At 40.0% G+C, this 20,054-nt stretch overlaps 1 protein-coding gene across 1 annotated transcript in view; it reads right to left on the reverse strand.

Annotated features, from left to right (window-relative positions):
• Positions 1 to 215: 215 nt before the first annotated feature.
• Positions 216 to 20,054, reverse strand: part of LOC140227206 (protein phosphatase 1F-like) — a 32,879-nt gene continuing 13,040 nt past the window's right edge. The window contains exons 2-7 of the mRNA XM_072307634.1: positions 15,904 to 16,010; positions 11,830 to 12,035; positions 8,402 to 8,596; positions 6,456 to 6,599; positions 4,724 to 4,817; positions 216 to 2,047 (exon numbers count right to left, since the gene is read on the reverse strand). Of these exons, the coding sequence (XP_072163735.1) occupies positions 1,002 to 2,047; positions 4,724 to 4,817; positions 6,456 to 6,599; positions 8,402 to 8,596; positions 11,830 to 12,035; positions 15,904 to 16,010 (1,792 nt within the window). The 3' untranslated portion in view covers positions 216 to 1,001. The remainder of the gene's footprint in view (positions 2,048 to 4,723; positions 4,818 to 6,455; positions 6,600 to 8,401; positions 8,597 to 11,829; positions 12,036 to 15,903; positions 16,011 to 20,054) is intronic.

Below are 20,054 nucleotides of genomic sequence, written 5' to 3' on the forward strand. Positions count from 1 at the left end.
GTACAGCATACAGAAACCACACAAATACCTCACAAATTATAATCACTGTTATAAAGAGAACTGTAGCAGATATGGGACTAGAATTTCTTTATCTCCTCCCTCCCCATCCTCCCAAGGAAGTCAGTATTGTGACTGATCCACATTAGCACTGCTGATCAGAGGCAGGTACACAGACTTGATACTTTGCAGTGCCTGGCTTGTTTGGCTGCAACCGGGGCCAGCTGGACTAATTATATAGGTAACATTCTATTCACTTTGTGAGTTATGCATGCATATCTATCATTTAACGGACATTTCGTCGGGATTAGTCTTTGTTCAAGGATGTGTGTTAAAATACTTTTAGAAAAGCTTTGTGATGACATAGAGGTTTGCTGTGTTAAGACTAGCCAGTATTCTGCCTTCCAGCTTACAGCATCACTGCCTATAGGCTTTAAAAATATCCAACGAATTGTAGCCAGTCTGTTCCTAGGAGACTTGTCAGAGTGACATTTACACATACAAATTTGTAATGCTGACAACAGCACTGAACATGATATCCAGTCATCACTTCATTTATTCCTTCATATGCTATATTCTCTTCAGTAAAAAAAAATTAACTCTACCAGCCACCTTGAATGTTACAAGGGGTTACCTGAGCTACTGCCTGCACAAGATATCCTCCACAATCTATCCGTATCATGACAGACAAAATTTCCACACAATTTGGTGCTAGCTCATGCTTTGACCATCCAAAACTAGTATCCTCTTAGCTGTCTTCATCCACAAAACAAAATGTCATCCTGAATATATCACCTCTGTGCCATACTAGAGAAGCTCTGAGACAGATGCTACCTCTCAATATTTGACATTTACACCTTGTGGCTAGCTGTCTATCTACTACATCTCACACAGACCCCGTTCAGTCCTCTTTCCTGTCGAGGCTTCTCCTCATGAAGGAAAAAAAAAAAGAATTCAGCTTGATCATGGCTCAGCGTCGACCGCACCCACCGCTGCTCTTCCTCTCAGCGCTGGACGTCGGATCTTGGATCGCCGGCGTTGCTGCCCGCTGCCATCTTGCTCTTCATGATGGAGGCTAGTTTGGGGTCCCGCGGGAGGGAGCGTGTCCTGGAGAGGCTCTTTGGCTTGAGAGTGATGGGCATGGAGCTGTGTTGGACAGGCGCCACCTTCTTCGCACTGCCGCTCCGCAGTTTGCGCATGCCCACAGTCAGGTCGGTGACCGTCGCATCGTCCGCCGTGGAGCCCACGGGCGACTTCCGCTTCTGCAGGGCGTGGGCAGGCGGGGTGCTGGAGCTGCGACGGATGCCGGGCACCGTCTTTTTTGACAGCGAGCTGCGCCGCCTGGCCAGCGGCATGGAGTTCGTCTTTGCATAATCCGAGGCGAGGTCTGGCGAGCTGGAATACTTGTTGTCCGATTCCTTCGCCGACTGCCGCGCGGCCGACCGCCGCTTTGCCGCCCTCTTCTGGGCGGGGCTGAGTATAACGTTGGGTCCGTTCTTGATGACCAGTCCGCTGGTTATTGGGGGAGAGTTGCTTTTCACTTTGCTATCCTTGCGGCTGAGATTACGGTTGATGTTGTTATTGTTCGAGTTGGCATCCAGCGCATTTTGCGACACGCCGTTGGGACTTGAATTGTTCTCGCTCGCTACCGAGCTGCTGTCCCTCGGATGACTGTCCCCCGCACTCTCGCTCTTACTCTCTGTGCTCCCCGACTCGCTCTCTTGATCACCTTTCTCTGTGACCTGCACTGCGTCCTTGTCCACGTCGTTGGGCAGCTCACTTCTATGCCTGTGGGGATTCAAGAAGACGACCAAGACCGTGATGTTGTCATTCGAGCGGCCCTCTTTCGCCATGGAGACGAGCTTGGTGGCCACTCCGGAGAGGTCGCTGCCGGACTTGATGTAGTCCAAGATGGTGCTGCAGGCATCCTCCGGAGTCACGACATCCCAGAGGCCATCACAGGCGAGGATGATGCACTCCTCTGTGCCGTCAAGAGGTAGAATGGCAGTGTCTGCATCGCTGGAAATGTACGGCTTGTAGTCTGGATCACCTGCGAATGTACAAGAGAGAAGTGAATGAAAATTCATGGCATTTTCTTATCATTGATGGATGCTATTAAAATAGATTACCTCATTAACCCAATTTAAGATCAGCTGTGATAAATAACGGTAACCCATAAATGTACTGACATATGGGAGAAGTGTGTTCTACATTACACTCTGGCTACTAACACTGTACTAGTTTGTACAGTTTTGAGATTACAGGAATAATTTACAGCACTTTAAAAACAAAAAAACAGTTTGGAGATGACAAGTGTCCTAAATTGATTGTTTAAACTGATATAATTTCTTCCAGCTGTCACTTGAGAAAAGAATGATTTACATCCACAATGTTACATCAATGCAAGAAAAAAGTGTTTGACACACAAAGTACCGGTATGTGTAGTTACTGTTTTTGACTGGTGAAAGGTTGGAACATACAATTTCAGACACATGAAAAATTTCAAAAAAATCCATCTAATGTAAATCCATTGTGAATTATTGATGGTTCACGTAGAACATTTTCTCAAACAGTATTGGTGGAAAAGCAAAAATAATCCTGAAGAGTTTATGAAGGCAAAATAAACAATACACTTCTTTGTAGCTCAATTACATGTATTTGTTTTTATCCACTGCAGCCAGCAAAAACAAACAAACAAACAAACAAAACAAAACAAAACAAAACTGTGAAGGAAGATTATTTGACTATCAAAATTTTGAATCCTGTAAGTCTACAAGTTTACAGACAAGTCACATCTGACTGATACACAACTTGAATGACTGCACAGCATCTCAAGCAGACAAGAATATATTATGCATGTTTGACATAAAGACTGTATGCAATAATCTCTTGCGCTGTATGTCTGTATTCAAATCTACTTGTCTATCTTTATTTGGTTATGAGTGACTTTATCAATAAGGATGAATATACTAATAGCATAATGAAAGAAACAGCTGGCAAAATTCACTGAAATATGATTTATTGACAGTTCTGCACTTGAAACAGAGAAACATTGATTAGAGGAGCACACAGCAATGCATCACCCAAGCATTTCACATGCACGTGACTGACAAGCAGTTTTTGATAGCATGGTCCTCCTTCCGCAGTGAAACGGTGTGAAAGATCAATGTCCATTGCTAGGAAAGCTATCTCGTGCATCAGCCGTGCTCCTCTCTCATTAGCTTGAGCAAAGGTCAGTCCTCAAGGACGCTGGCCCTTGAACGGCCACGGCGGTCCAGCCAAGGGGCGCTGCACGACTTCCGATGCACTGCCGAGCGAATGATAAACTGAACTCTCTCTCAAAGCCTGGCACTGCTGCAGCGAGGGTTGCAAAGGTTGGGATAACCATGGCAAAGACAAGAGTACCAGAGTGTGATGTCATGGCCATTCATCGCCATGGTAACTGGTTCTAAACAACCTCACCTGCCCGAGCGTTTATGCACGCACCTAGTTCCAACCAAGCTGTAACAAAAGACCCGGGCATCGTAACTTTGGTACGCTATACAACCTCACACGACTTCTTGCTACAAACGTACTTAAGGTGATAGTCCAGAAAGCGTAATGCATGGGTACTTGTCCTTTCAGTGTGTTTGACAATTTTTGAGACAGAAAAATCTGCTCTTGCAAAGCCCCAACATTAACCAGAAAATCCCTGCATTGATTGGAAGAGTGTCAAGCAGTGGGTTGGAGTTCAGGACCATACTAGTCTGCTTATAATACTTGTAGTAATTTAGCTCCAATCCACACCTGAACAAGCAGGCTTGAAGGGGGGGGGGGGGGGGGGGGGGGGAGAAGCGTAGCTACAATGCCACATTGCATGTAGCTTGGTTCCCAGGGCCAGTATGGGAGAGTAAATGCAATCACACAGAATTTTATGCTTAGACATGACAATGAATATCAACATCTCTTTTATTGATTATTGATTATTCATTTATTCATCTCTCCTTTTTTTTTTTTGGGGGGGGGGGTTCAAACTGAAAATAAAACAATAAGAAAATAAAATGCCATACTCACTACCACGAGTAGAGATGCAATCACATAAAATTCTTGTCTACTCACGACAATGAATGCCTGGATCTGTTAAAACTACATTCTCATGGTTTTTGGAACATCACAACTACATGTACTACTAGTAGATTTACCAAAAAAAAAAATGAAAAAAAAAAAATTTTACCACCATGCATGAGACAGAGGCCACACTATGTACAATGAACAATTAGTTAGCAGACAATGTCTGGTGCACTATCTCAAACAGAAATAGCTGTTACTTTACTTCTATGGCATTCGCACATTTGATAGCAAAGTGTGCAATGGCACTTTTGTTTTTCAGGGAAAGCCATGTGATAAAGCAGTCGACTAATCGGCTGGCAAGAATCGTTTAAGGTGCTGTATGATGGCATCTGACCACTGATATCTCCAGGAAGTATCTGGATATCTCATTGGCCAATCGCTTTGAAGCCACTGTGGTGCCATCTTTAATACCACACACATCGCTGATACACAAGTGTACGGTTCTCATTGCATGATCATGGTGACAGTCTCTACTGGAAAATGCATGCAAGTCCCTAAAATTGGGTGCCTGGTAACACAATGGTGGGTTGGTTTCACCCGTTTGTACAGAGTGGATGAGCCAATGAGATAGCCCGATAAGAGATTTGTGCATTTGACTGACGGCCCCTAGTCCTACCTATTGATCTTGAGACAGCCAGGCTGCCGTTGACACGCCATGCTCCAAACCACACCACGCAGCCTCCTAGCTCCTCTATCCTCTTCTTTTCGTCCTGAGAACAAAGTGAAAGAGGGAGAGAAAAAAAAAATGAGGTCAAACATGCACACATATTGATAGAAAACATCATGTGGCACACAGAGTTAAACATAGTATTTAAACATCTACACAGTCCACTCTTGACGTTCAACAATTCATTGTTAAATTTGTGCATTCAATTTGTATGACCCTTTTCACAATGAAATCAACTTATCTCTAAAATTGGAAATAAATCCACAAATGAGCCATTAACAAATATATTTTAGCATTTTTTATCCCATACAATTGCCATCGTGATTAAATCCATAACGACATTTATCATAATGATTGTCCCAGAATCAGACAATGAATGTCACAGTTACAAAGACTTAATGAGGCTCTTGTTGAAAATGGCAATTGACCCATTAAATATTCAATCACCTAAAGTACATTGCTGATGGGAAAACAGCTCATTGAGTTGGAAACAAACAAGGCCAAAAGAAACAAATTCAACTAAAATAACCATCTCTTTCCACATGAGATACATCATAGAATTATAACATATCAGTGGGGGCATTAGTTAGAATTACCTACACAAGGTACCTTGGAACAGCCTAACATGCTCGACGCGATCAGGCGAGGGTGTGTGGACTATGTCGATCATACAGAGTGTGATGGGTAATCATACTAATTGCCCTAACAAACTGCTGCCTAGAGTTTTTGCTACATAAAATGATGAAGCAGATCCCTGTCCTTTGATAAATCAACCTCATTGTAAGTAAATAAACGATGAAATCTTGCCCAGTCACCTTTGCAAAGTGAAAGTACTAATGACTGGTCATTACACTTTATGAATGACTGGTTATATTGGAAGGAACATTGTGTGTTTATATCGGCAAAATAAATGTCTTGTCACGTGGACGCTCTTCTATTTACTACTTCTACTTGATGAAAGCATCCGAGAGCAAGCTCACAATGCCTTAACAAATATCTTTGTTCATCATCAGCGTTTGCATGCCCACTAATTCATGCCAACTATCTCGGACAATGCACTCAATATAGTGCAGAGGTATTCTTCCTCTGTATGGGTGGGGCAGTTTCAAGGAAACTACATCAGATACAATATGCTCCTTGGCATGGAAGCAGTGACCAGCAAATCTCATTCTATGACAAAGCTACAAGAGAAGAAATGGGTAGAATATCGCTCTCAAATTATAATCTAATCAGGATCTGTTTCAATGATTTTATGATAGACATTTATCATCCTTCTTTCCCCTTTAACAACTAACTGCAACAAAGGTGTATGCCAATTGTCTTTGACTTTTTCGTATGTCAATTGCAAATGCCCTCACAAAGGTAGGACAAGTAATAAATTGCAAGTTAAAACTACCAGGTAATCACACTTCCATATCTTTGAAATCTGAGTTTGGAGCTACTTCAGCACTTACAAAAGAAATGTTTCCTTAATAATCAAATAGCTTGTGGAAATCATTTTCAATGAAGGCAAAAAAGCTTAGCAATTTTTTTTTTTTTTTTTTTTTTTTTTTTTGGGGGGGGGGGGGGAGGCAAAAAGGTTATCATATCTAGACACACCCCAAGAGACAGAGTACAATGTAGGTCATTCACGAAAAGAAGAAGAAAGATGCAACTTGCAACAAGCAACTTGGGCACACACCTCTCTGTCAGGTTTGTGGGGGTCCATGATGGTGACCGCCTTCCCGTCTCGCATCAGCACAGCCTGTGAGTCCCCCAGCCAGGCCAGGTGGATGGTGTCTGGTTCTACTACCACGGCCACCCCCGTGGTGCCGCTCCGCAGCCCCTGCAACGTCGAAGAAAAGCAACCAAAATGTGGGAAAGTGATGGTTACACTCACAGCGAGACACTAACGTAAACTTAGACAGATAAGCAAGAGAGATCATGGAGAAATGGCAATAGAGTGTTGGCTGAGAAGATACCACGTGGGAACCATGGTGATGGGCCACACCCGTGCCAGGAAGCGAGATTCATTTTGGCAGCAGGGTGATGACAAAGAAGATGAGCCAGCTCTCTGAAGCACAGTATTAAAGCGATAAATGAAATCTCAACCTTTGCCTATGAGTTTAGGTAAAGACATATCAGAAGTGTCAATAACTGGTCAACATATTACAGGTGCTCTAGCTCTGCTGTTGGTGCTGAGAATAGACCATCAATACAACTCATGACACGTAAGAGTTTATTGTGAGGTTCTTTTCCTGGGAAATACATCCTGAGCAAGAGCTACCCTAAATACACATTTATCAGAGTCAATGGCTTTAATTCATATAGAATCTGAAAAATTCAGAGAAAATTAGCACTCTTTGAAATATATCTATCACCTGATCAAAAGAATATTTTAATGACTCATGTGATCCTGTATAATATGATAGACTGTATGATGATATTGAATGAACATCTCCTTCTTTATTATTAGCCTAATTTTGCATTGTATATTGCTGATCTTCAGCCAATTTTTTATGACAGCTTCAGCTTACACTCGGGGCAAGTTTCGAATTGGGAGTTATTTATCTTTGTAAAGCAGACATGATGCCAAGGCATTTTTATTTATAGTGGAGTTGTTTGTTTTTTTTCTGTCAAAGAATAATTTCTGTATTTAAAGAACATATAACGTTGGGAGACAAGGTTGGTATGATTGAGTTGATTTTCTGTAGCTGCCTAGCGGGGTACATTTGAAAACCACGACTAGTGCTAGTCTGCTAGAATAGAATAATTACCAATCAGCAAATACATGCATCAAATGTAAGGTACCATTCAACTCTAGTCGAGATTCTTTGGCTTTGTGTGCACTTTATACATTATGTGCATAGAGATCAGAGATACAGCTACAATTTGTATGGGAACAGCATTTCACTCAAGGGATTCTCAAACATATACTGTATAAGCTGTTATTTTCACATACAGATATTTTTGCAAATGGGGAGGTCACGGACATTTCCGTGAGATGTTGTTTTCGCGATTTGACAATGAGGCTTATCATAAGTGCACTATTAGCCCAGGGTATGGCAACATTTTTGTGTGTTGTTAAATTCACGGTCAAGCAGTGATTCACGAAATTCACAAAAATTAGACCCTTGAGAAAATAACAGCTTATACTGTAGGAGCGGGGCTAGCCTTCCTACTCTATGGTATCCCCAAGTTACCAGGTCTTTAATGTTATATCAATGATTACAGATTTGAAAATAGAGAGCACTAAATAGACATAAGTGTTACATTTAAAAGTATGGATGAGACAAGTATGAGATAGCTGTATTTTGTAGAAATGAAAGAGAGGGAAAATTACTGTATTCTTGGAAAGATGTGCGAGAATTTCATTTCAGCAAGCTATACACTGTTGTGTGTTTTACACAAATGATACAAAATATCTTTATGACACCAGAAAAAATTGACATTTTCTTTGAAAGCGAATGAAAGAAGTTGTCTCTCCAGAAAAAAAGTGATACATTTGCAAGAATATCTCCAAATCATGAAAAGACAGTTAAAATCCTTTCTTTGCCAAGGACTTTAGATCGTGTGTGCAGCATTACAGGGTTTTCTGTACATGTGGCACTTAAATGGTTAATTCAACTTCAAAAACAGGTTCTTTACTTCTCTGCTGGCTTTCTGGATAAAGGCCTCGTCGGTCTCATTGAAGGCTTTCTTCAAGGCGTTGGTGGGGCTCTCCGTGAAGTCTGGCTGGAAAATGGTGTGCAAGTGAAGATGTGCTGCTGCGTAGTATGACGCATCCACGCCACCATGGCCATCGTAGACTGCGTAGAAGGCACGTGGCTTGCCGTCGGGATTCTGATACGACAAAGAAGGCCAGTCGAAACAGATTTATTGAAAGTGAAAATTCATTCCATTTCTCGGTTTGTTCTATTTTTCCTACATGTGTGTTTTCAAACACTCCTTGATGACAGATTTTCAGTGTCTTATGAACTTACAATGACTGCGCATTCCTGTTCAAGAGCTTGAGAACAATACACAAATCTCTCTTCTACCGCTCCTACACAAGCTCGTATGGAATTACATCACTTTTCAACGTGAGGAATGGTCACCATCTCTAGATACTTGAGGCATACAATACCATTCTCAGAGTGAAATGAAATATTTAATGGGTAGTATTGGCACAGCAGTGAAAGATGATGAAACAAAGTTATCATAATACATAAAATAATGATTCGTCAACTATTCACTTCAGCACAGTCTTCATTTGACATTAACTTGTGTGATATGGAATAGACAAGAGAAAATGATGTGGGCATGACATACTGATAGTTTTGGTAAATTTATACAAAGGGCAGTATCATCACAGGATATATACTAACATTGCGGAAAAGCGCAGTATGAATAAGAAATGAACAACTTAACAAACACACCTGCACTAGGTGGCCCATTACCACTTTACCCCGATAATGTCACAGACATCAAAGAAGAAAAAACTTCACACTGAAGTGATGTGGTAAAAAACAAACACACACACACACACAAAATTTTACATAATTGTGCTTTGCTCAACTATTAGCAGCCACGCTGGAGCGTTTTCTTCACCAACTGACACAGATGTCTCAAAACTGATTGTCAAGTAATACAGTTCCTAATCACCCTAATCCATGTTGTGTCAGCACAGCCTTCCTCTAATAGCCTAAAGGTACAATTCTATGCCAAAGTGGGCTTGCGAACATTACAAGTACAATGCAGGGTAAGTTTGGGTGAATTACTGAATGCTGAGATGATAAAGCTTGACAAACTATTAAAGCTATGTGCCTAGGCAGATTACACTTTTAATAATAATTGCAAGTTTGATAAACTCTATTCAAATCTAAACTGTTCGAATTTTGCAGTCTAATATTTATATTCATTTGTTTTTGCATTATGAATCACCTTGCTTTGTTCTTTCAAGGAGGTACTAGGTGGGCTCACCAAGTACCTCTTTGTTTTTTGGGATTTTTTTTTTAATTGACCTGAATTACAGTGTTTATGTGTATAATCTCCCACATGCCTTTCTGCATCTAAACCACACAGCCAATTTTCTCAAATCTGTGATAAATTTGTGGTCAGCATTCTTAATATTGTTGGGTTTTTTTGTTTTTTGTTTTTGTTTTTTGTTTTTGTTTGACAGGTTCTGGGAAATGATACATCATCAGAAATTATCAGAAATATTAGAGTCAGGAGAATTTGCGAGTACATTATCAAAACAGGTTACTTTATAAGTGAGTTAGGCTTTCATGGCAGCTGCCGATGGCTCACACATTCTATGGAGATATGTTTTCTTACTATCCCACAGATTGGCTATTCATTTCACTCCCTTTCAAACACAGGCAGCATTGCGTGTATATATTTGGCATGTGATGTGTGGCTTGTCTTGATCAAACCACAGGAAGAAATTAATCATCCAACTCTGGGACCTGGCTTGTTTCATTCCAGTTCATCGACCCATCACTCGCACACTGGAAATATTACAAGGGGGAGGGGACTTGAATGATTTCCGGAGGCAGGGGGCCCTGGTACTGTCAGAAGTGCCATCAGATTCAAGAAACAAATCCCTTTCACTATGCGGTTTCAGTCTCTGACCTTGTACATGTATGAAGATAAACCACATGAGATAGTCAGTGATAGCCGTGTTTGTGCATATTTTGTTGTACAGTGCACTTCTGTTACAAGGAACACAGCTTTAACAAAAATTTTATATACCGAAAGAAAACGGCCGGTCCCCTGGACTTCATCATAACATATGCATCATAACTAATGCTATCAAATGCATGCACGGCAAAATAATTGTTTCCCCAAAAGTTGGAAGAATACTATCAATTGTGATAATTTTCAGAAAGAAATATTAATACCCCTAACAGAAATCAAAGGCAACATTGAGCTCGGAGTACACTAGTGAAAAGCATGTACACCTCTCACACTTGGCAGTAGAAAAGATTTGTTTATAAACAGATTGGAAGGGGGTGACACCCAGATCCAAAGTTTTGGTCAATCAATATTAAAGTATTACATGCAATGACTTTAATCTGCAAAAGTGGTTTTACAACCATATGAAAATGTAAAATTTCTTCCATACACTTAACCATGACATGGGACTGCTAACAGTTGTATCCTCTTTGGGTGCGTTTATCAACTCTTTTTCTCGGCAGAAACAGGTTTTCCAAACGGCTTTCAGGGAATTTTTACGAGATCATAAACACAAAGCTGTTTTGAAAGCCTTTTCGAAAGCCGCAAATTTGTACTTTCCGAAACAGGTTTCCTAAACAGGTTTCCAGAAACCTGTTTCTAGAAGCCTTTTGAAGCGAGATAAACGCAAAGCTGTTTTGAAACGGCTTTGTACTGCAGTTACGAACCATGCACGCCTTATTTATGACCTCTTCTCCTCGGGTCGAATTGCACAATGCAGCTGTGCAGTGACAGGCCAGTTATCGTGTTCGCGAAGAGTTGATAAACACAATTATTTTGGAAGCCGTTTCTAAAGGGCTTTGGAAACGGCTTTTGAAAGCCGCTTAAACAGGGGAAGGATGATAAACGCAGCCTGTAACTACTGGCTCCTGAAGTCGATGGCACCATCACTGACCACCCAAAATATATCCAGACTGATGCATTGCATTTGATCTGCTTGGTATTCAAACATTTTACATTAAAGCAAGGAAAAGTCTGTCACATACATTTTGTAATATTTTGATACTGTAAAACAAGGAATGTTCGTGTGCATTTTAATTTCGCAAATTTCGCGAGCGCAAAAATGTGCAAAATTAAAATGCATGCGAAAGTGCTTGTCTACACTATATGCATTGAATGCCCATGGCAATTCGTGAAAAATTTCATGCCGCTAAAAAGGCTGTCGGCTCCAATTTGCGAAAATTTCATGTCATGAATATGTCATGTTTTACAGTAAACATTTCTGGGGAGCAGGGTATGGGGCATCCTTCATTCTGCATGCATGTCAGAATGTTTCCTCTCCCTATAAACAACATTAACCTGGTGGGCAGGGCTGTTTGACAGACAACATGTGAGGATTTTCTTTTTCCCCGTGCAGTCACCTTCAATCTCGACTTGAACATGGCGGTGACGTCTTGCAGGACAACATGCTTGTCTTCCATCTTCCGCCGCGTGTTCCTGATGGCCTGCAGCGAGATCTGGTGAATCCCCGGGCTGGTCTCCACGGGCGGCATGCTCGCGTTCCACTCCTCGCATATCCTGTGCACCGTGCTGAAGACGAACCGGGCAAATCCGTTGGCCTCTACCACTGTGAGCCGGAATGGGGTAGGAGGGGGGAGGAGGGGGGAGGAGAGGGGGAGGAGATCAAGGGGAGGAGAGGAGGAGGATTGGGGGAGGAGAGGAGAAAAACAGATGGAGAGTTAGGTCATGGTGGAAGTAAATAGCAAATACCATGATCCATTTTTTTTTCTGTATTTGAAAGCTGGTTTGAAAAGTGGAATAAAATTACATACATGAATTCAAGACAAGACATGAATTCATCCTATATACATGTATAATGCAAACACCACAATCCATTCTCTCTGTATTCGAAAGTTGGCTTCATTCAAATGTGAAACAAAATGACACGATTAATGACAAGAAAATCTCCCATTATTCATGTTTTTCTTTTATCACTATAAACCAAATTATCATCCATGTATTTTACAGTTGAGCATATACCAGTAATTGATAAATCTGAAAGACTTTCTTCTATTTTGCATCCTATGTGAAAACTTTTTGTACCACTCCAATAACATATTTGTTGTCACTCCTGACAAAATTGCAAACATCTTGCATCACTTAATAACCCCTCTCACTCTTGCACAAATGAATTTAAAGTGTTTTTTTCATGAAAAATTTCCCAGCACACTCCATACACATTCGCTTCTGAACTGCTCTCACCTCTAAACTAATGCAATGTACAAAATGTACCTCTACTCGTCTAATGTGATGAATTGTGACAACCTGGCTTCCTTTATATCAAGACCACGCCGGATCAGCTGGCAGAAGTTCAAGTCATCAGATGTCTGAAGTAATTTTCTCAATGACTTTCTCATTGCCATCGGTATGTAGTAATCACCAATGTACAAATTCAATCAAGGCTCAGCATCTTAAAGGTACATCCTTGTACATGGTACCATTCCTGTTTGTTTTGATTTTTTCCCCTTTAAGTCTTCTGTATTTTAACTAAAGATGGGGCATGCTATCACAGTATAAAATCTTTGCTTTGTAGTATTTTTGCTTGAACACAATAGGTGTTATTTTTACTCACCTTGCACTAAAGATGCCAGAACAGGGAGTACAATTGTGTTTACAAGCATTACAATGTGATCAAAGTATAATTGCTGTGAAATACACATGTCAAAATCAACCTTTTATTAAAGCACTGTGTGTATTTTCCTCATGAACCTGGACTGACTTCTGCTGCAAATTCCCTTCACCTGCCACTTGTGTATGACTGAATTTATTAGCACAAAATAAAAGGTAATTTCATACAGGGTTGCGACAAGTGCTACATTTTGTCCCTGCAAAGATTCAATTCAGCTTTGCCTTTGGCATGAAAACAATAATGATAATAAAGTAAAAAGTTTTAAAAAGGAATCTACAATTGTTGTTTTTTAGACAGACTAACGTAGACACTACAAAATCTTGTTCATCATGTTCCCGAGGTTTTTTTTCCCCCATTTTTATTTTTATCCTGGACAAAACCTGGGTCTCCGTGTATATTACTTTTCCACAAATTTTAACATATCTACAATTTGTAAGTCAGCAATGCTCAGGTGATGACAGTCCATTGTTTACATGTTTACTATACAGTCGCAGTTGTTGCCCAGGTAAAATGATGGCAGTAGTGACACAACACTGGGTGAAAGACAATAATGCATGCTGTATTCATATGACTCATCAAGAACACTACACTACATGTACAAAGTATGCTTTATAGCCTCAGTCAAAGGCTCTCTAGCTGCAGTAATTTTCAAGAGAAGCGAGAAGCGAGTTGACACACATGGATGGAGTCACAGCACAAGCGAGAGGCGAGTCAGAGTGATACGGCCTTCTGAAATCTCTCTGAATTTGAAACTTTTTTTTGTTTCATTTATATGTTTTATTGATTTCAACTATTGGCATATATATGCGCTATTATTTTCATGTACAGATATTTTCGTGAATGAGAGTGGGGAGCAGTGTCAAATGTCATGCGTAGTTTGCATAAAATGACAGATCTTGTGGTTACTGTATAAGCTGTTATTTTCATGAGGGTTTAATTTTCGCGAATTTCGCGAATCACAGTTGGATCGCGAATTTAACAACACGCGAAAATGTCTCCATGCGCCCTGTTATAGTGCATTAACATAAGCATCGGCATCAATTTGCGAAAACAACATCTCGCGAAAATGTCTATGGCCTCGTCATTCGCGAAAATATCTGTACGCGAAAATAACAGCGTATACAGTATCATTGTATATCACCACATTCAATTTGTGATCATGGAGCAACACCTCAATACAACCACATAATCTTCATGCAATTATACATACCGCATAGAATTTATGGCATCTGGAAAATACAAACTTGTGTATTTCCAGAATTTATAATGAAATGCAGAAAACACTTTCAGTATTAAACCAACGGCAGAAAATACAAATTTACTAGAGTGTGCTGAAATTTCATTGAATAATATACATGTAGGCCTACTGAATGTCTCTAACAACCAAATTTTTGCAGTTTTTTTTCCTATCTGCAGCTCTTTGTGAAAGAAGATTGTTAAGACATGTACCGTGGAAAAAATTAAAACATTGAATAAGAAAACACTCAGTATCTTTTGTGACTGTTTTCCTTCCCACTTCGCAATGCAAATTGTACAGTGAGAATGCACTCCTGAGAGAAATTATGTACAATGTATGTCAAAAGAACACATTGACACAATGATAACAGATATGTGAAATTGTGAGCAATTATATGAACAATAGGATATCAGAGGGAAGAAATAGCCAGTGAGAGCTGGCATGTGATTGGTGCAGAGTTGAACTGTTGTGCAAAAAAAAAATATATATATACCTTTAACAAGGTCAAAATACCAAGGAGAAAAAACAAAACACAACCCTGACAAAGTGTACACTCATGAAACTCACAAACGGCAGGCTGAGAATAACTGCCTGTAAATATTTCATGGCTAACCTCAATCAAAACCAAAACCAAAACCAAAACAAAGCATTGCTCTTGTCAAAATCAGGCACGATGCCTAATGTGCAATTTGACTGCACAGGAACATAATTAGAGGCTGGTGCTTTTCTCTTTCTGCTTTGGTGCCACAGCACAGGTGGTTGCCGTGGCAACAAAACACACACAAAACTTGAATAAACCTGAGAACAATTAGCAACCAGGGTCTGAATTATTACTGCTCCGTCAACAAGTCCACATTCATCTAATTACACGGTTACCCACAGTGTGCCACTTCCGTTTGCACTGCCTTGACTGGCAATGTGAGTTGAATAACAGATCACGTTTGGACTTTATTTTCCTTCAATTTGTAATTGCCATATTTTTGTTCTCTCTAATCTAGTCCATCTTTGTCAGGGATTTGTGAAAGTGCCTCAATCGAGTAAACCATGCCTGCTGAGATAATCAATTTTCTGAGCCCATTTTGCAATCAGGATTACTGCAAAGTGTACAACTTTGTAGTACACATTATTAGGGAGATCATTCAGTGACCACTGCTTCATACCGCCCATTCCCTTTAATTATACGAATGCACTTTCACAAAGTTATTTAGCAGTCAATTTCATTGCAGCTTCAGTTCAAGCATGGAACCGCGGGATCATGTATGGAGCAGCTACATGTAATTAATGCATTCGGCATCATTTAAGTGCAACTTAATTGATTGCGAAGTACGCTTCCGCAGATTGAACATAAGGACAGTTGTACATGCGCACCATAATGCATTGCATACCCACTCAGGTGGCAGTCACACTTAGGTCTTTGAAAATGCAATTTAACACAAACATACATTTGTACCTGGGCACATCTATTGATTTACACAGGGAGTCTTCTTGTACGTTTCCATGTGAACGGCACTGTAATCATGGTCTCACGTAATATTTTGCATGTTCAGTATTGCTCGGAATGAAACTTACATTTTCCTTCCTCGTCCCTTTCATCCTCATAGCTGGAGATGTCTGATGCAAGGACAGCTTCCACCGTTGCCTTGGCGATGGCGGCAGCATAAAGTGGAGGACAGTGGCTGTACATAAACAGAGCAAAAACATTACAGGCTTAGATAGATAGATACCACAGCAATCTGGAAATGGTAATAATTTTTTTTTTTTAATATTTATCCAACACTGTCCTTGGTCTTTTTCTTCTCTGCTTTCATTTCATCACCAAATTGGATTGGACGATATTTATATAAAATGTGTCAATGCATTTACCAATCATGTATGCAATCATCTCAGTCTGCACTCCCCCCATAACAACACACACAAACACATGCACACTTACACACTAACACAAACAAACATTCAAACAAACAAATATCATTACCGTCCCGGTACACACACACACAAAAAAAAGAAGCTAAAATATTTTCATGTCAAACAAATGTGACTGACCACGAGCTGTTAAGGAAAAGTTAGTACAATGTATGTTTGGTGCTGAAATAAAGGTACTCTGTATCATGATCTGTATCATCACAATTCTTTGAGGAAACCAGACAATGGGATTATTAAACAGCCTTTTAAAGGCCGATTGGTGAGATAGGAATTACAACAATGCAATTAAATTCAATCACACTCAGGCATCTGGGGATTTGTGTGTCCTGTTTCATGGCTACCATCCACACTTTGTTTGCCAGAATATTATATTGCATTTGTCGGTTTTTCTTTCGAGCACTATATATATATAATTTCATTCCATGCTTCTTCAGTGCTGCATATTGAAACCATCCTGGACACTTCACAAGATAGTAAAAGGGCACATTTCAGAGAAACAAACTGGCTGCCGTTTCACTGAGACAATCTTGAGCTGTCATTCAAAACTGCATTTACTGTTTAAATCGTAGCCCAGGGTATCTTCATACCCTGCACTGTGGTATGTACTGCCATATCATGTGCTTCAGATGCACAGTTTGATACATACAACCACTGCTATTATGGCAGCCAAATAGAGCTGTGAAATGAAATTATTAATTTTCATCTGCATGTGAAGCAGAATAAAGTACATTGTACTGTAAAACCAGATATTTTGTGTGGATGAAACTTTCGAAAATATCGCGAAGGATGAAACTTGACAAGACAGTGTGGATGAAAATATCGCGAAGGAGCCAAGATTTGCAAAAGTGATATGCACGCAAAAGTAATATGCATGTGAAAGTTCTTGTCTACACTGAATGCACTGAATGCCAGTGGAAAATTCATGAAAGTTTCATGACGGAAAAAAAAAAAAAAGTTTCATCCCAGGAATGTTTTTGTTTGTTTATGTTTGTTTGTTTGTTTGTTGTTACAGTGAATTAGCATCAGTCAAGTTTGAGCTCATTCTAATAAACATACAACACGCTTTGTATAACGTCCTGACTGAGAACTAAGATATAGAGGGAGATTCATTTTTATTTCTCTTTACCATCACACTATGTCATGCATCAAGCTTCCTGGCATCATCCCATAATACTTCCTACCCTACTGAAAAAAAAAAAAGATAACAAGAATAATTCTTTTTACAATACTGACTCAACAATACAATATTTCACACTATGGCCTGAAATCAATCTTTAACTACCTGTATAGTATGACATGAGCTGCCATAATACCTAACAAAGGGATCTTTTGGTTTTGTTTGGCTTGGTCTAGTTTCTATCTAGTTGTATTGCTTGTTGTCTGTGGTAACAATAAAGGTCCCTAGGATGATTTGCCGAGTTTTGCACTTGGGCCAACCTTTAAAGGGATCGTATAGTTTTGGTTGAGACCTAATTTCAGGTTTCTAACATTTTTTTGTGAGATAATGAGAAACCTCTTATGAAATATGAAAGAGCATGTAATTCTATGAGGAATTCAACATTTACTTGATGAAAATTGGTTTTGAAATGGCCGAGATATAAAAAAGAGCAATTATAATAAAGTGTGGGACCCAACACTTTATTACGATAGCTTTGTTTTACTTTGTTTCTGGATGTTTCAGTCATTCCAATCCCGATTTTCATCAAATAAACTTTGAACTCCTCTTTAAATGGTATGTTCTGTACTACAAATTGTATATCATTTAGGTGTTTTCTTGGTATCTCGCAAAAATTTAAAAGCCCAATTTTCATCTCCACCACTACTGTACCGTCCCTTTAACGCCGTAATATCTGGCAAGGTACCTCCCTCATTTCATCCTACTAGGTCATCACTGGTAGTGACAGACACAACAAACACAAACCCCCTGTCTACATAGTCCCCATTCTCAGCCTCAAATCATCGTACTAGATGGTGTACTTTGGTGACATAATTGTCTGTCATACGTGCATCGCACCTCTCTTAAAGTGCAGGGTAATGAAAATTTGGCATGCAGATGCTGGGTAATACCCATCTCGTGAAGGAAAAAAAAAAGAAGTTTGTGAAAATGTGTTACATGGAACAGAACGCCTAGAGATATTAAAACCTCTTTCGCAACTTTCCTGGCAGCTGCTACACGATGTATCCTACCTATTTTAGAAGCATGCAGCCCCCATGTTGGATTTTATCTCCTCTTAAACCAGAAGCAGTTATTTTTTTTTTTACTTGCACCTATCACTGGTACTTCATCATCTACATGTATTTTCACTGTCAGATGTAATGACCACACATCCGCCAAATCCCAGCATAGCATCCAGAGTGAGCTGCAACAGGGATTAATATTCTTCAAGATTCAAGTACTCTAGAAGCTTTTGAATGCACTCTTACGACTAGTCATTTTCCATTTTTACTCCCACAGAATTCACACGTCTATATCTCACTTTCTGTTTCCTAGCATGGTAAAGGCACTTTTAAATTCCTAGCATTCACTCTTTGGTCTGACAGTAAAATTATGGAGATCTTCTTGGCTTATGTTGTATGACTTCATCCCACCAACACATTACAACTGTCTACTCAATTAGCTTACCTGTACCACAAGACCCGTGACACTTCCCTGAAGTGACAGATGCTACCTACATGTACATGACAGATTTTAGAACTGAGTACTCAGCTTGTGTGATTAATTACTGCATTGACGGTTTTGAAAGAGGGAGGTACTCTCTAAAGCAAGTGCTCTCACATTTTCTTTGTAAGAGTATTCTAATATCAGGTTATCAAATTTTACTGTAGACTATTTTTTTGGGGAAACTGTATGGGCACAAACTTGACCATGGTTCAGCAGTAAACACTGAAAATATTCTTTTGAGTAAATATACACCATATATTAGGCAAGGTTTTTATTTTTGCGAATTTCACGAGTTCGCAAGTTCGGTGACATTTGCGAATTTAAAAATGCTCAAAAATATACAAATGTAAGTTTGACCTGGATATGAATGCGATTTGTATGTAATATAATTCTCTGTTCACAAATGTGCTCCCATGATAGTGAATTTAACCACTCGCAAAATTGTCAAGAAGTCCCGATTCGAAAAAAATTAGACTCGCTAAATAAATGGCAGTATACAGTATACTCCTTGCAATGCATGAAATGTAATATCCCTTGCAGATGTGTGTACACACACACACACACACACACAAAAAAATGTTGCCCTGCAAATAAAAGACCCTTGATGCAAATGTGTTACACTGAACAAGCATGCTCGTGTGAGAGTAGTGGGGTGGGGGTGTATCTTAAAGCTATCCCACTGACTAGTGACTGACTCTAGCCTAATGCTGCCACGGTCGGCTGCTTCTTCCACTGGTACTATTGATCCATTGCCAGTAATGAATCCCTCGTAAAGGTGCTCCTTATGTTTACCCCCCTTGTCGAGATAATCTTCCAGGGTAGACGTTTGCACGCATGTACATGTATAACGCATCTTGCGATCACCGTGCCCTTTCTAGCGAGGCAGCTCTGATCTCCTTTGTATGGTACGGTTGTGATGTAATACAGGCTTTCACTCTCTTGTTGAAGGAATGGCTTCGTGACTATTTTTGGTTGTCCCTCTGCATTTTTTTTCTTCCCCACCAGAAGTGGTGACAAATTCCTCTCCCAGGTAAAAGTAATCATGGCAGGGGATGCCTACATGTGCTTTCAAAACTGCTAAAGCACACTTGCCCCAGGTGGGGGCACTCTAGGATTTTAGAGGGTACAATGTATG

This window comes from Diadema setosum, chromosome 4, assembly GCF_964275005.1.
Source record: "Diadema setosum chromosome 4, eeDiaSeto1, whole genome shotgun sequence".
Taxonomy (NCBI): domain Eukaryota; kingdom Metazoa; phylum Echinodermata; class Echinoidea; order Diadematoida; family Diadematidae; genus Diadema; species Diadema setosum.